Source organism: Phocoena phocoena, chromosome 10 (assembly GCF_963924675.1).
Source record: "Phocoena phocoena chromosome 10, mPhoPho1.1, whole genome shotgun sequence".
Classification (NCBI taxonomy): domain Eukaryota; kingdom Metazoa; phylum Chordata; class Mammalia; order Artiodactyla; family Phocoenidae; genus Phocoena; species Phocoena phocoena.
Genome location: NC_089228.1, coordinates 56,228,261 through 56,245,737, shown reverse-complemented (window position 1 = coordinate 56,245,737; position 17,477 = coordinate 56,228,261). Strand labels below are relative to the sequence as shown.

The window sequence follows — 17,477 nt, the reverse complement described above, 5'->3', positions numbered from 1 at the left end:
AGATCAATAATTGTGGCTATGGCTATTGAAATATATTGGCAAATTTTATTCTAAAGCGATTTGTAGTGATCATGGAAAGTGTGATTTTAAGTGTGTTTCTAATTATACAATTAACTCATGGATTAAGAGCGTCTTTAAATGGTGCATATATTGGATAGTGGTTGTTCTACTAATTTATTAATATGGTATATGTAAGTCTTTTTTAAAAAAATAGGTTTTGTATTACAAAATAAGTTGCCGAGGGCTTCCCTGGTGGCGCAGTGGTTGAGAGTCCGCCTGCCGATGCAGGGGACACGGGTTCGTGCCCCTGTCCGGGAAGATCCCACATACCGCAGAGAGGCTGGGCCCGTGAGCCATGGCTGCTGAGCCTGCACGGCCGGAGCCTGTGCTCCGCAATGGGAGAGGCCACAACAGTGAGAGGCCCACATACGGCAAAAAAAAAAAAAAAGTTGCTGATAGTTTTTCTTGTATTTCAGCTGTATTACTTATTTTTTAGTATACACGTAACTATTATTATTTTTGCTAGAAGTCAGGGACTAACTCATATAATTCTAACGTTTTATATGTTTAAAATTTTCATAATAAAAAACCTCTGAGAAATTTTTTTCAAATCACTTGAATCAATAATGGATAAAAGGCAAAGCTATATAAGCAAAAGAATCCTTTAATTTTTAAAAAATAAATTTCAAATTTTCACATGGTGAAATATTTTGCTACCTTTGGTTTTCCTCAGAATTAGAAAAGGGGATCAAGTCACACTATGTCCACCATATACCCAAGAGGCAGTACTGCCTAGTGGATAAGACCACACAATTAGGGAGAAAACTGCCTGCATTTAAATCCCAACTCTGTCACATAGTACCTCTGGGACTTTAAATAAATTACTATACTTTTCTAAGCTTTCCTTTTCTCTCTAAAAGTGCTCATACTGAGGTTGTTGGGAAGACTGTATAAGCTGTGTGCATAAGGCACTTAGAATAGTATTTGGCTCATAGTCAGCACTGAATAAGCCTTAGCTGTTATTATGGCAAAAGTACTGGATATGTACTGACTGGTAATAGAATAGATATTAGAGTAAACCTCTACTCCACTTCTGCTCCATCATACTTTTATTATTTTTAATTTTGGAGCATTTTATGACCAGAGTAATTGATGCTTCTGTTTTGTTCCTTTGTTTCTGGGTAGGTGGAAACGTAACATGTTCAGCATGTACAGAGAGGAGGTGGGCAAAAAAGTTATAAAAGAGCCACTTCTCGGATTTTGGCTTTAACTTTCTCTCCTTATACCCTCAAATCTTATTCTTTTATTTTCCTGTTATTTATTTTCCAGATTAAATGCATTTATGGAAAAAGGAAAATTGAATAGTAAGATGATAGCAGAATATTGTAATACGGCAATGGATTCCTCAGTGGAAAACAACATTTATGTAAACAAAGTGTGGGTTCAGTGTGAGAATGAAAGTTGTTTGAAATGGAGATTGTTGTCAAGTGAGGATGCAGCCAAAGTTGATCACAATGAATCATGGTACTGCTTCATGAACACTGACTTAAGGTACAATAAGTGCTCTGTTTCTGAAGAAGACTTTCCTGAAGAGTCTCAGCTTCATCAAAGTGGATTTAAGATCGTCTATTCACAGCTCCCTCTTGGAAGCCTGGTTTTGGTAAAATTACAGAATTGGCCAAGGTAAGATTTTTGTTGCTGTTTTATAGTAAACTATTGAGGTATAGTCTTGCTAAGTTTATTGACTTTCAGAACTTTTCAAAGAATCAACTTCTTCCCTATTGTTGTCTAACTTCTTATTTATTATATTTTGATCTCATTGTTATTCTTTCCCTGACTTCTTTGGGTTTAAGTCTTCTTTTTCTAGTTTCTTAAACTGGAAACTTAGATAACTGACTCATATCTGTTTCCCTCCTTATATGAGTGATTAAAGCTATAAATTTCTCTTATTAAGTACTACTTCAGTTATATCTCACAAATTTTAATATGTTTTATTTTATTACTATTCAGTTTTTGATTTCTTCTTTGAAATGAGTTATTAGAAATGTGTTTTTAAATTATAAAATATGCAGGATTCTAAAAATGTCTTATTTTTATTGATTCCTAATTTAACTGTTGTAGTCTGTTTCATTGAATCTTGATTTATGGCACAGCATGACCTATCCTGAAAAACATTTATATTCTGTAACTGTTGCCTAAATGCCTAAAAGATTTTTTTCTTTTTCTTTAGGTATTTGTATATTTACTGCTGTATGGCTTAGGTTTTCCTGTTCTGAGTTTATTTCCCAAGTATGCAATCTGCCTTTTCAGTGTATGGTTTCAAATCTTTTTATTTCAATAAGGTATTTTTAAAATTTTAAGCAGTTTATTCAGTTGCATTGCTTTGATTTTATTTTGGGACTTCTGTAGTACTGATAGTGAATCTTCTGTGGTTAGATTTGGTATTACTTTTTTCTTCCAATGTTTTCATCTTTTCATTTTTTTAATTTAAATATTTTTCCCTTTCCATCTTTTATTTTTCTGAAGGAGTTACAAATTGAACTTATTTTTTCAGTGTTCCTTCCAGTTTAGTCTTTATTGAAAACTTTATAATGTCTTTCATGAGTTTTGCTGCCTCTCTTTTTATTTTTTTTAATTTTGCAATTTTTTTAAACATCTTTACTGGAGTATAATTGCTTTACAATGTTGTGTTAGTTTCTGCTATATAACAAAGTAAATCAGCTCTATGTATACATATATCCCCATATGCGCTCCCTCTCGCGTCTCCCTCCCACCCTCCATATCCCACCCCTCTAGGTGCTAACAAAGCACCAGGGTGATCTCCCTGTGCTGTGTGGCTGCTTCCCACTAGCTATCTATTTTATATTTGGTAGTGTATATATGTCAGTGCCACTCTCTCACTTCTTCCTAGCTTACCCTTTCCCCTTCCCATGTCCTCAAGTCCATTCTCTATGTCTGCATCTTTATTCCTGTCCTGCCCTTAGATTGTTCAGAACCATTTTTTTTTTAGATTCCGTATATATGTGTTAGCATGCGATATTTGTTTTTCTCTTTCTGACTTACTTCACTCTGTATGACAGGCTCTAGGTCCATCCACCTCACCACAGATAACTCAATTTTGTTTCTTTTTATGGCTGAGTAATATTCCATTGTATATATGTGCCACATCTTCTTTATCCATTCATCTGTCAGTAGACACTTAGGTTGCTTCCATGTCTTGCCTATTGTAAATAGTGCTTAAATGAACATCATATATGACTCTTTTTGAATTATAGTTTCCTCGGTATATGCCCAGTACTGGGATTGCTGGGTCGTATGGTACTTCTATTTTTAGTTTTTGAAGGAACCTCCATAGTGGCTGGATCAATTTACATTCCTACCAACAGTGCAAGAGGGTTCCCTTTTCTCCACACCCTCTCCAGCTATTGTTGTTTGTAGATTTTCTGATGATGCCCATTCTAACTGCTGTGAGGTGATACATCATTGTAGTTTTGATTTGCATTTCTCTAATAATTAGTCATGTTGAGCAGCTTTTCATGTGCTTCTCGGCCATCTGTATGTCTTCTTCGGAGAAATGTCTATTTAGGTCTTCTGCCCATTTTTGTATTGGGTTGTTTGTTTTTTTGATATTGAGCTGGATGAGCTGCTTGTAAATTTTGGAGATTAATCCTTTGTCAGTTGCTTCGTTTGCAAATATTTTCTCCCATTCTGAGGATTGTCTTTTCATCTTGTTTATGGTTTCCTTTGCAGTGCAAAAGCTTTTAAGTCTCATAAGGTCCCATTTGTTTATTTTTGTTTTTATTTCCATTTCTTTAGAAGGTGGGTCAAAACTGATGTTGCTGTGATTTATGTCAAAGTGTGTTCTTCCTATGTTTTCCTCTAAGAGTTTTATAGTGTTTAGCCTTACATTTATGTCTTTAATCCATTTAGAGTTTATTTTTGTGTATGGTGTTAGGGAGTGTTCTATTTTCATTCTTCTACATGTAGCTATCCAGTTTTTCCAGCACCATTATTGAAAGCACTGTCTTTTCTCCATTGTATATTCTTGCCTCCTTTCTCAAACATAAGGTGACCATATGTGCATGGGTTTATCTCTGGGCTTTCTATCCTGTTCCTTGGATCTATATTTCTGTTTTTCTGCCAGTACCATACTGTCTTGATTACTGTAGCTTTGTAGTATAGTCTGAAGTTAGGAAGCCTGATTCCTCCAGTTCCATTTTTCTTTCTCAAGATTGCTTTGGCTATTTGGGGTTTTTTCTCTTTCCATATAAATTGTGAAATTTTCTGTTCTAGTTCTGTGAAAAATGCCATTGGTAGGTTGATAGGAATTGCATTGAATCTGTAGATTGCTTTGGTTAGTATAGTCATTTTCACAGTATGGATTCTTCCAATCCAAGAACATGGTATATCTCTGCATCTGTTTGTATCATCTTTAATTTCTTTCATCAGTGCCTTATAATTTTCTGTATACAGGTCTTTTGTCTCCTTAGGTAGGTTTATTCCTAGGTATTTTATTCTTTCTGTTACAGTGGTAAAAAGTAGTGTTTCCTTAATTTCTCTTTCAGATTTTTCATCATTAGTGTACAGGAATGTAAGAGATCTCTGTGCATCAATTTGTATCCTGCTACTTTACCAGATTCATTGATTAGCTCTAGTAGTTTTCTGCTAGCATCTTTAGGATTATCTATGTATAGTATCATGTCATCTGCACACAGTGACAGCTTTACTTCTTTTCTCTTTTGGATTCCTTTTATTTCTTTTTCTTCTCTGATTGCTGTGGCTAAAACTTCCAAAACTATGTTGAATAAGAGTGGTGAGAATGGGCCACCTTGTACTGTTCCTTATCGTAGTGGATATGGTTTCTGTTTTTCACCATTGAGAACGATCTTGGCTGTGGGTTTGTCATATATGGCCTTTATTAGGTTGAGGTAAGTCCCCTGTATTCCTACTTTCTGGAGGGTTTTTATCATAAATAGGTGTAAGCTTTTGTTGAAGCTTTTTCAGCATCTATTGAGTGTTTCATATGGTTTTTGTTCTTCAGTTTGTTAACATGGTGTATCACATTGATTGGTTTGCGTATATTGAAGAATCCTTGCATTCCTGGGATAAACCCCACTTGATCATATTGTATGATCCTTTTAATGTGCTGTTGGAATCTGTTTGCTAGTATTGTGTTGAGAATTTTTGCATGTGTGCTCATCAGTGATACTGGCCTGTGTTTTCTTTTTTAGTGACACCTTTGTCTGGTTTTGGTATCAGGGTGATGGTGGCCTCATAGAATGAGTTTGGGAGTGTTCCTCCCTCTGCTATATTTTGGAAGAGTTTGAGAAGGATCGGTGTTAGCTCTTCTCTAAATGTTTGATAGATTTCGCCTGGGAAGCCATCTGGTCCTGGGCTTTTGTTTGTTGGACGATTTTTAATCACAGTCTCAATTTTAGTGCTTTTGATTGGCCTGTTTATATTTTCTGTTTCTTCCTGGTTCAGTCTCAGAAGGTTGTGCTTTTCTAAGAATTTGTCCGTTTCTTCCCGGTTGTCTATTTTTGGCGTATTGTTGCTTGTAGTAATCTCTTATGACCCTTTGTATTTCTGCAGTGTCAGTTGTTACTTCTCCTTTTTCATTTCTAATTCTGTTGATTTCAGTCTTCTCCCTTTTTTTCTTGATGAGTCTGGCTAATGGTTTATCAATTTTGTTTATCTTCTCAAAGAACCAGCTTTTAGTTTTATTGATCTTTGCTATCGTTTCCTTCATTTCTTTTTCATTTATTTCTGATCTGATCTTTATGATTTTTCTCCTTCTGCTAACTTTGGGGGTTTTCTGTTCTTTTTTTCTCTAATTGCTTTAGGTGTAAAGTTAAGTTGTTTATTTGAGATGTTTTTTGTTTCTTGAGGCAGGATTCTGTTGCTATAAACTTGCTTCTTAGAACTGCTTTTGCTGCATCCCATAGGTTTTAGGTCGTCTTGTTTTCATTGTCATTTGTTTCTGGGTATTTTTTGCTTTCCTCTTGATTTCTTCAGTGATCTCTTAGTTATTTAATAGCATATTGTTTAGCTTCCATGTGTTTGTATGTTTTACTTTTTTTTTTTCCGTAATTGATTTCTAGTCTCATAGCATTTTGGTCAGAAGAGATACTTGATACAATTTCAATTTTCTTAAATTTACCAAGGCTTGATTTGTGGCCCAAGATATGATCTATCCTGAAGGATGTTCCATGAGCACTTGAAAAGAAAGATTATTTTGTTGTTTTGGATTGAATGTCCTATAAGTATCAATTAAGTCCATCTTTTTTAATGTATCACTTAAAACTTGTGTTTCCTTATTTATTTTCATTTTGGATGATCTGTCCATTGGTGAAAGTGGGGTGTTAAAGTCCCCTACTATCATTGTCTTACTGTCGATTTCGTCTTTTATGGCTGTTAGGATTTGTCTTAAGTATTGAGGTGCTCCTATTTTCAGTTCATAAATATTTACACTTGTTACATCTTCTTCTTGGATTGAACCCTTGATCATTATATAGTGTCCTTCTTTGTCTCTTGTAATAGTCTTTATTTTAAAGTCTGTTTTTTCTGATATGAGAGTTGCTCCTCCAGCTTTAATTTGATTTCCATTTGCGTGGAATATCTTTTTCCATCCTCTCACTTTCAGTCTGTATGTGTCCCTAGGTCTGAAGTGGATCTCTCGTAGACAGCATATATACGGGTCTTTTTTTTGTATCCATTCAGCCAGTCTGTTCCTTTTGGTTGGAACATTTCATCTATTTACATTTAAGGTAATTATCAATATGCATGTTCCTATAACCATATTCTTAATTGTTTTGGGCTTGTTATTGTAGGTGTCTTCCTTCTCTTTTCTTTCCTGCCTAGAGAAGTTCCTTTAGCATTTGTTGTAAAGCTGGTTTGGTGGTGCTGACTTCTCTTAGCTTTTGCTTGTTTGTATAGTTTTTAATTTCTCCATCGAATCTGAATGACATCCATGCTGAGTAGAGTAATCTTGGTTGTAGGTTTTTCCCTTTCATCACTTTAGATATGTCATACCACTCCCTTCTGGCTTGCAGAGTTTCTGCTGAAAGATCAGCTGTTAACCTTATGGCGATTCCCTTGCTGCTTTTAATATTTTTTCTTTGTATTTAATTTTTGATGGTTTGATTAATGTGTGTCTTGGCATGTTTCTCCTTGGATTTATCCTGTATGGGACTCTCGGTGCTTCCTGGACTTTCCCATACTAGGGAAATTTTCAACAGTAATCTCTTCAAATATTTTCTCAGTCCCTTTCTTTTTTCTTCTTCTTCCTGGACCCCTATAATTTGAATGTTGATGCATTTAATGTTGTCCCAGATGTCTCTGAGACTGTCCTCAATTATTCTCATTCTTTTTTCTTTAGCCTGCTCTGCAATAGTTATTTCCACTATTTTATCTTCCAGGTCACGTATCAGTTATGCTGCTATTGATTCATTGTAAAGAATTTTTAATTTCATTTATTGTGTTCTTCATCATTGTTTATTTGCTTTTTAGTGCTTCTAGGTCTTTGTTAAACGTTTCAGGTATTTTCTCCATTCTATTTCCAAGATTTTGGATCATCTTTACTATCATTACTCTGAATTCTTTTTTTTTTTTTTGCGGTACACGGGCCTCTCACTGTTGTGGCCTCTCCCGTTGCAGAGCACAGGCTCTGGATGCGCAGTCTCAGTGGCCATGGCTCACGGGCCTAGCCGCTCTGCGGCATGTGGGATCTTCCCGGACCGGGGCACTGCACCACCAGGGAAGCCCTGAATTCTTTTTTATGTAGCTATTTCCTTTCCATTTCTTTGGTCTGATGGGATTTTACTTTGCTCCTTCATCTGCTGCGTATTTCTCTGTCTTCTAATTTTGCTTAACTTACTGTGTTTGGTGTCTCCTTTTCACAGCCTGCAGGTTCATAGTTCCCATTGTTTTTGGTGTCTGCCCCCAGTGGGTAAAGTTGGTTCAGTGGGTCATGCAGGCTTCCTGGTTGAGGGGACTGGTGCCTGTGTTCTGGTGGATGAGGCTGGATGTTTTCTTTCTGGAGGGCAGGTTCGCATCCAATTGTGTGTTTTGGGGTGTCTGTGGACTTAGTATGATTTTAGGCAGCCTCTCCTCTAATGAGTGGGGTTGTGTTTCTGTCTTGTTAGTTGTTTGGCATGGGCCGTCCAGCACTGGAGCTTGCTGGTCGTTGAGTGGAGCTGGGTCTTAGCATTGAGACTGAGATCTCTGGGAGAGCTCTCACCGATTGATATTACATGGAGCCAGGAGGTCTCCAGTGATCCAGTGTACTCAACTCAGCTTTCCCACCTCAGAGGCTCAGTACTGACATCCAGCTGGAGCACCAAGACCCTGTCAGCCACATGGCTCAGAAGAAAAGGGAGAAAAAAAACAAAGAAAGAAAAAGAAAGAAAGTAAAATACAATAAATAAGTTATTAAAGTAAAAAATAAAAACCATATTATTAAAATAAAAACATAAGAATGTAATAAATAAAAAAGAGGAGGGCAACCAAAGCAATAAACAAATCCACCAATGATAACAAGTGCTAAAAACTATACTAAGATATACATAAATTTCAGAAACTTATCAGTCACATACAGCAAACCCCAAGTCCACAGTTGCTCCCAAAGTCCACAGCCTCAATTTTGGGATGATTTGCTGTCTATTCAGGTATTCCACAGATGCAGGGTTCATCAAGTTGATTTTGGAAATTTAATCCGCTGCTCCTGTGACTGCATGGAGAAATTTCCTTTTCTCTTCTTTGTTCGCACAGCTCCTGGTATCAGCTTTGGATTTGGCCCCGCTTCTGTGTGTAGGTCGCCCTCTGGCATCCGTTCTTCGCCGAGACAGGATGGGGTTAGAGGAGTGGCTGTTTAAGGGGCACTGGCTCACTCAGGCCAGGGGGAGGGAGGGTATGGAATGCGGGGTGAGCCTGCACTGGCAGAGGCTGGGGTAACGTTGTAACAGCCTGAGGTGTGCCGTGTGTTCCCCTGGGGAAGCTGTCCCTGGATCACAGGACCCTGGCAGTGGCGGGCTGCACATGCTCCTGGGAGGGGAGGTGTGGATAGTGACCTATGCTTGCACACAGGCTTCTTGGTGGCTGCAGCAGCAGTGTTAGCGTTTCATTTCCGTCTTTGGTGTCTGCGCTGATAGCTGCGGCAGGCGCCCTTCTCTGAAGCTCGTTTAGGCGGTGTTCTGTATCTCCTCTCCTCGCGCATCCCGAAACAGTAGTCTCTTGCCTCTTAGGAAGGCCCAGACTTTTTCCAGCACTATCTCCTGGCTAGCTGTGGCACTCTAGCCCCCTTCAGGCTGTGTTCACGCCACCAACCCCAGTCTTCTCTCTGCGATCCCACCGAAACCCGAGCCTCAGCTCCCAGCCCCCACCCGCCTCGGGGGGTGAGCAGACAGCCTCTCGGGCTGGTGAGTGCCAGTCCTCTGTGCGGGAATCTCTCCGCTTTGCCCTCTGCACCCCTGTTGCTGTGCTTTCCTGTTTGGCTCTGAAGCTTCCCCGCCGCCCGCCCCACCCCAGCCCCTGTCTCCACCAGTGAAGGAGCTTCCTAGTGTGTAGAAACTTTTCCTTCTTCACAGCTCCCTCCCACTGGTGCAGGTCCCATCCCATTTCTTTTGTCTTTGTTTTTTCTTTTGCCCTACCCAGGTACGTGGGGATTTTCTTCCCTTTTGGGAGGTCTGAGGTCTTCTGCCAGCGTCAGTAGGTGTTCTGTAGGAGTTGTTCCACGTGTAGATGTATTTCTGATGTATTTGTGGGGAGGAAGTTGATCTCCACGTCTTACTCCTCTGCCATCTTGAAGGGCCTCTCCCTCCGCTTCCTTTTCTCCTGTCATCTTGTTTTCATTTATATTCAACTATTCTCCATGAAAAATATCAGACGTTTGCTTTCATTGGGAGACTGTGATGGGCTCATGTAACACACACACAGAACACACATGAGAGGCCTTCAAGTCAGTACCTAGATTCATGCTCTTGCTCTGTCACTTACCGTTGCGGGCTGAATTGTGTTCCCCCAAAGGTCATAAGTTAAAACTCTAACCTCAGAATGTAAGGGCCTTTAAAGAGGTGATTAAGTTAAAAGAGGCCATTAGAGTGAGCCCTAATCCAATCTGACTGGTGTTCTTATAAGAAGAGAAAATTTGGATACGCAGAGAGACACCAGAGGTGCATGTGCACAGAGTAAAGACCATGCGAAGACAGAGCACGAGGGCAACAGTCTGCTGGCCAGGGAGAGACCTCAAGAGAAACCAGATCTGCTGACCTTGATCTTGGACTTCTAGCCTTTAAACATGTGAGAAAATAAGTTCCTGTTGTTTAAGCCACCCAGTCTCTGGTATTTTCCTATGGCAACTTTAGCAAACCAATACACTTAATATCTTTGCAGAGAGATTCAACCAATACACTTAATATCGACCTCAGAGAGATTTCCACATCTCAGAGAGATTTGGAATGTTACACATCAGCTCTGAGTAACCTTTTGTTACTGAGAGTTTTTCTAAGGATCAAATATGAAATGTTGTAAAAAGATATATATATTAACTGACTTCTGTGTAACTAGGATGGGCATGAAGAGGAACTAGATGGTTATGTATATGAACACTCATTTTTGAAGTTACTTATGAAGGTATTTGTAGTCTCATTGTCATTTTTCATATCTCTAACATTTTGAAAGCAGAGCATTTGTATTTTCTACTGGAAATTCTGAAGTTTCAATAACTCTCATTCAAGGAATGGTTTTGAATCTTGTCACTATGTCTGAAATATTATGTTAGAAATTTGATTAGGAATTTCTTTTGCAGTTTTGTACTTGTAGCTGAGGGTTAGGATTTGAAATATGAATGAAGCATGTTTTACTCTAGTCCCTAAATTACCTCCAGTCTATGATTAGGATTGTCAAAATGCTGCAGAATACAGCTGTAACTACCTTCTTGTTGTTTGGAAAGAGTAGAATGCATTTGGCATGTAGTCACATATATTTCTTTTTATAAACTAAGTACACATGAGCACAGACTTAAAATTCAGGTTAAGAAACTCAAATCTGTTGCTGTATTGCTTATTCAGTTCCACAAATACAATAGAAAGATGATAACAAGATAAATTGCAGTAGTAGAATATAAAGCTGAATTAGCCTACTAAAAGCAGCCAAACATCAGTTCTTAATTAAGAAATGTTATAGACCCTGAAATTTCAAGTGGGAAGATCAGTCAGCTGGCTACAGAGACGCTTAACAGTGTAGCATTATCTGGGTCAATTCTTATTAGCCCATGTCCTTATACGTAGCTTTTGAAGGCTCAGAAATTCAATCTTATCAACATCTCAGAGTTATTCTTTCTCAGAAGAGTTCATACTTTCCAATAAAGCTGAAAAGCTAAAGAGAGACTGATACAGAGTCAAGAAATGCCTGCTTAATCTTTATATAATAAAAATAAATAATAGTTAAGAGCCTATCATTTTCTTTGTCTATGGTCAAGCTCCATGGAAAATCAAATTAAAATAGTTATATTTATCATCACATTATAAGATAGCACACACCTACATACTTATAAAATACTTATGCAGCCTCTTGCCTTTGAGTAATGCCTATGTGAGCTTGAGGGTGGGGCTGTCTGCATTACTAGGAAGACAAAAACTATCTCTATAATGTTTAAGAAGTCTTTATTTTTAAAGATTGATCAAATACATTGTATTTAGCTAGAAAGAGCAAAGAAATTAAAAGTAAAAATTAGCAGTGCATCTCTCACTTAGTATAGGAAAATACAGTATCAAGCAGAAACTAGGCATGTTTACCAGACATTTTACAATGATTTCTCATAAGTATGAAAATTAATTTATAGAAAATATATTTGCATTCTAAATACTGTAGTCTAAACAGTTTAGTAATCAGATATGCCTTTAAGTTAACAAACCAATCCAGTGATACTTTTTAGATATAGTATATACATTTATAAATTGTGGTTTCTACTAGATCCTTTCAGTATTATAAAATAGTATTTGATTATTTCTCATTTGCATACTTTTGCTTATGGATTTATATGTGTGCAGATGAGAAATTTCCTCTTCCCAACGGTCCCTGCAGTTAGGTATAACAAAGACATTTCTTGGAAAGTATGACATTAAGTTAGTGATGATTCCAACTCATCCATTTTGTTTCCCACAGATTAAGAATGAGGCCCAAGTAAATCTGCTATCTTCTTAAACATCCAGACCACAGTTTGAAAATAAAAGTTATATATTTCTTCTCATTCGGTATAAATACATGGCAGCTGTTATCATGCTTAAGCTTCAACTTATTGAAGGCAGTAGCCAACTCATTAAAGATCATTTCCGCTGGATAAGGAATGTGTAAGACATTAGTTTCTTTGTAATGTATTTTCACTTTCCTTTGAAGTTTCTTGTCCTGCCAAAATTTTCCATTTCCTCCTGCAAGTGGATTTCAACACCTGATGTCTATTTGACCTTGTTGTGTTTGTACATTTTACCTTCCACCACCCACAGGTTCTGAGATTGACCATACACTTTCCTTGTAATTCTGACACCCTTCCATTGGGTGGCCTATTCTTACTGTCCCTCTTCACCTTTAAGCCCCACACAACACTCAGAATTACTCCTCAATATGAAAGTGAAAAATCAGGAAGTAGAAATGCACAATGCACTATCATCATTGACAGTTTGGGAACTCAAATTGAGGTCAGAGTGAGGGGAAAAAATGGACATCACCTTCTTTCTTCAATCACAGGAAGTCAGAGATGATGATGGATGGAGCAGCTGGAGAGAAGTAATCATGTTTTCTACATGATGTATTGCCTCTGCTCAGCTTTTCCTGTAGTTTGGTACATTCTGTTTTAGCTGATATGTACAGACTAGGAGTCAGACAATTCCTTTGCACCACCTGAAAGTACCCCAGATATTTGGACATTTCATAATACTTTTCATAATTCATCTTTAAATCAGTATGCAATACTTTCTGTAATAAAATATGTTTTAAATAATGAACCAAAGCTTTTTTCTTTTTTTGGTATCTAATTCTTTTTAGGAGTCATCTCTTTTTGTTTATATTTTATTGAGTAATAATTTAAATTGAATACTCTGGGACCCAATAGGTTCCACTTAAAAAATAGTTGTATCAGAATTTGTGTCAGAAAAGTAGCAGCTCATCTTACACATAATAACTGCAGAATCTTTCTTTCATGTGTTAAATATCAGAAATCCATTTTGTGAGACTGTTTTACACTGAATGGAGTAGGTACTGCTCATAAATTGGTATTGGGTTGACAGTAATCCATATTAAAATTGCTGTGAAGTGCAAATCACCTAGTATTAAACATGAGCCCCTTACCTTTTATAAACAGTTTAAACAAATATAATGTAACAATCATAGTTTGGTTGTTTTTAAAATAGCTATTGATCATATTGAAGGACCCACTTGTTCCTTGACTTCTGGTAAGTTGAGGGTCTCCATTGCAGCTACCACTCATTCTTAGTCATTCATTTGCCTGTTGAAGCCCCCTTCTTTTGAGTGTGTTCCCTCAGCAATTTATATTTCCATTGTAGATTTAAAAGATAAACTGCACTCAAGTTTAACTCTTAAGTGCAGCCCAGTAAGAGTCACCAAATAGCAGTAAGATACCGTGACGTGAGCCTGATAACAACCAGATGGTCCTCTTCATTTAGGTCCTGAACTTTCACTTGACTTTCCATTATCATTTCCAATTCTTCTTTGGCTTAAAGATTGTCTGACTCAATTTTTAATTTCTCTAGCCCTTATTTTCCCACGGTTCTGGGGGCTAAAATTCTGAGGTCAGGGTGTCAGAGGGTTGATTTCTTCTCAGGCCTCTCCTTGGCTTGTAGGTGGGTCTCTCTTTTTGTGTCTTCTCATGGTCTTCCCTGTGTGTGTGTCTGGGTCCTAATCTTCTCTTTTTATAAGGAAACTAATCATGTTGGATTGGGGCTCACCTTTTAACTTAGTTACTTCCTTAAAGACCCCCTCTCCAAATACAGTCACATTCTGAGGTACTGGCGGTCAGGACTTCGACATATGAATGCGGGTTGGTGGGATCACATAATTCAGTCCATAATGATGGCGCTTTACACCATTTTAATTTGCCAGAAACCAAAAATGTGTAAAGCACATGTTTGTTTGAACTTTGAAACAGCGCAGTGAGGAACCAGAGTTATAGTGAGGCCTAGTTACCTGCTTGAGGCCTCCTGTCTGGTAGAAGGCAGAACTAGAGCCTGGATCTTCTAATTTGAACTTCTCTACCTTTTTCGCTCTGTGGTACTGCAAACTGAACTCGTTAATTGTACAGATAATTGAACTTGATAATTGTACAGATAATTATAATATTATAAATAATAGAACTTGATAATTGTACAGATTTTTGAATGCTTGGGTATATTAGATATGCATATTTTGGATCTTGATCTGTAAAATTCAGTCAGATTTCTGCTGTACGTTCCCCTAAGATTTATTTTTAGTAAAGAATAAACCTTATTTGCAGTACTGAGGATTTTTAGCCATTTGGTCACTGCCAGTGGAACAGGTGTGGTGGGGGAGGGATAACACAGAACCGCTGACTCTATTTCTACTTTTCTCACAGTTGTTACAAAGTTCAGTGTCAGAACAGCCCAAACCACTTTGGCAATCCTGGCTCATGAATCGCTAGCTCTCTCCTACCCCATCAGAAGCCCTGTCAGTGGGTTAACATTTTAGTAGTTAATCATTCTGATTGGTGAGAGTTGATTCAAGCCTGCCATGAATCTGATGACTCTTTTTTCTCTTATCTTTCCTATTAGCAGTGCCTAAATGTCTCTTATAGACCCTGGAAATCATTCTTTTGTCTTATGAGTCTTTCTCCTCATATCTTATGAATGTCTTGAGTATGTGACTGTTTCAAAGCTTTCTATATCTACAAAGATACAAATGATCACTTGCATCAATTGAATATCCTACTTTTAAAAGATACAATATGACTATGTTTAAAATTTGTAAAGAAGTTATTAAAATTCAAAGGGCAAAGTTTGACAGGTGATTGTGACAGATATATTAATGTCTGCCTTTTTTAAAGCATCAAAATAATAAAAATATTTTCTTTTGAAAGTTGGCCAGGGATACTTTGCCCTGATCCTTTTAAAGGGAAATATGTGACCTATGACCTGGATGGAGATGTTGAACAGTATCACATAGAATTCCTGGGTGATCCCCATTCAAGATCATGGATAGATGCAACGTTTGTTGGACATTATAGTATCACATTAAAGGTAGGTACAGTAACATCAAAACTTTGTTCCTCTTGCACTTGTTTTTAATTATGGCCATTTTGTCTCAGATCCTAAAAGAGATATAATTTTTTACTTTTATATTTATATAAACAAAATAGTATGTACTATTTGTTTAAATTCAAATATTTGTATTTTTAAAGCAGCTTTTTCAAAGGAAGTATGGATATAAAAATAGCCACGAGGTAGTTTTAAATTTTATTTCTCTAATGGCAATATAGTGTAAATCAACTGAGGACTCCATAATTGTCTTTTGAAACAGATTTACAATTCCATCATTTGGTAATTTTTTAATTCTCTTGAGAAGATTCTAAGTTATAGCCCTAGCTCACAGGGAAGATTAATTATGGAATGCAACCAGATTTTTCAAATTTCAAACAGTATTTCATTATACTAACTCCTTCAGTATTTTTTGATTCTTTTTAAACTTTAAATCACACACTACAATTAATGAATAGACTCAATTCTCAAGTTGATGAGATGAGAGTAAGTGAATTGGACCTGTTTTCATGGGTTTGGTTTAACTGTTATAAATTAATTCAATTATCCGTATCTGTATTCTAATATTGAAACTTTTCATCTGCAAACCATGCTTTCATTAGAAATCTGATTAAAAAGTAGATGTCAGAAATGTGAATGCCTTTGACTCAATTTGGATGGTTCCTATTTTAGAGTGAGAAGTATATATATATACTTCTCCATTTAATCCACAGTATAAGGAAATCTGAGGTACTTGCAGATGGACTTCTACTTTTTCTCTGGCATAAACAGTACCTTTGTTCTATTCAGCTTGAAAGCAGCTGGAAGGGAAGGCTGTTTCAGTAGAAATATTTAAGTATGGAATAACATCACATACATCCATTTCATGGTAGTTGTGAGCCAGTCATTTTAGTATGAGGCACCTTCTCTGCTCGGACATTTCAGATGTGTCCCTGGGCACTTCTGATGGCAACCACAGAAGATAGGAAGGAGTGTTCTTCCTTATGTGCCCCTCCCCTTTTCTAAAAGATAGGGAAACCTAGCTTCTCATGAGGCAGAAATTAGAATCTTAAATATTTGACAGTGTGATAAAGAGCAGGGCATTCTTAAGAAATTGTATTTAAACATACATAAAAAATCAAAGTGTATTTTTGTCTGAAGTAATGTTACTCTCAGGATTTGAGTTCTGTCAGGATAAATTTGAATAGTCTGATTCCACTGAGGATACCATTAATCCCTGGGACAAGGAAAAAATCTGATGCAAAACAAAACTAAACTCAAGAATCAGGAGCCATAAGGTTTTAACCTTCTGAAAGCATTAATACAAGCAAAGACCATGAATTCAGGGCTGCTTAAATTAAATAGGCTCCTAAAGCAAGAATGAGAACAGAGAAAAATAAAGCATTTGTTTCACCTCTTCTTTCCCTACTCCCCCAGCTGGCTGGGTGCTCTGGGTGGATAACTCACTGGGTGACCACAGGCTCTGGGACAGGCTCTATCCTCTACTGTCATTCATGGTGTCTACCTACAGGCTCGTGTCTCTTACTCTCTTCTTGTTTGTATCTTTTTCTTCATTTCCTCTCTTGGAGCTAATATAATAGGGATGCCTTCTTCTGTGGGTCTCTTCATTCAAGGCTGAAATTTTAGTTCCCCTTTACCTCAGATTCAGCTGGCACATGCCCAGCTGCCCTGCTATGCTCCGATTCCCTACTCCTGGCTATCTAAGAATCTCCGCTTGCCAAGAAGGAAACTCCCAGATGATTAAAGGCTCATTGCCCCAATGAGAAGTCAAGAAACAGAAAGCGAAGAGGTCAACTGACAACCAAGATAGAAAAATGGTACCTATGAGTAACTGTTTGAAAATGAATAATATCAAACTATATCCCTTGGAGATGGAGATAGTATTGACTCCAACGTGCAGTTCAATTGCCTAGACATCCCAGGAATTTAATCTGTTATGGTCCTCTCTGCACTGGAGCTCCTACTTCCTCAAATACTGTCTCTACACTGTGCCAGGTTGATCCAGATATTAAATTCACACCCCTCCCCCCATAAAAATATCACTTACACAAAAATAAAAAATGTATATTAGACAATGTAGACCTTCTTAAAGATTTTTGTAGAAGAGATGGAGAATGGTTGCACATTGCACCTGTTGTCTGAGCTCCTTTTCTAAAAGTAGACACAGAATGATAGGCATATACAGCTCTCACTGTT

The 17,477-nt window shown here is 37.4% G+C and overlaps 1 protein-coding gene across 1 annotated transcript in view; it reads left to right on the top strand.

Moving 5' to 3' along the window:
- Nucleotides 1-1,342: 1,342 nt before the first annotated feature.
- Nucleotides 1,343-17,477, top strand: part of ZCWPW2 (zinc finger CW-type and PWWP domain containing 2) — an 84,685-nt gene continuing 68,550 nt past the window's right edge. Inside the window, exons 1-2 of the mRNA XM_065886392.1 lie at nucleotides 1,343-1,683; nucleotides 15,104-15,263. Coding sequence (XP_065742464.1) covers nucleotides 1,343-1,683; nucleotides 15,104-15,263 — 501 coding nt within the window. The remainder of the gene's footprint in view (nucleotides 1,684-15,103; nucleotides 15,264-17,477) is intronic.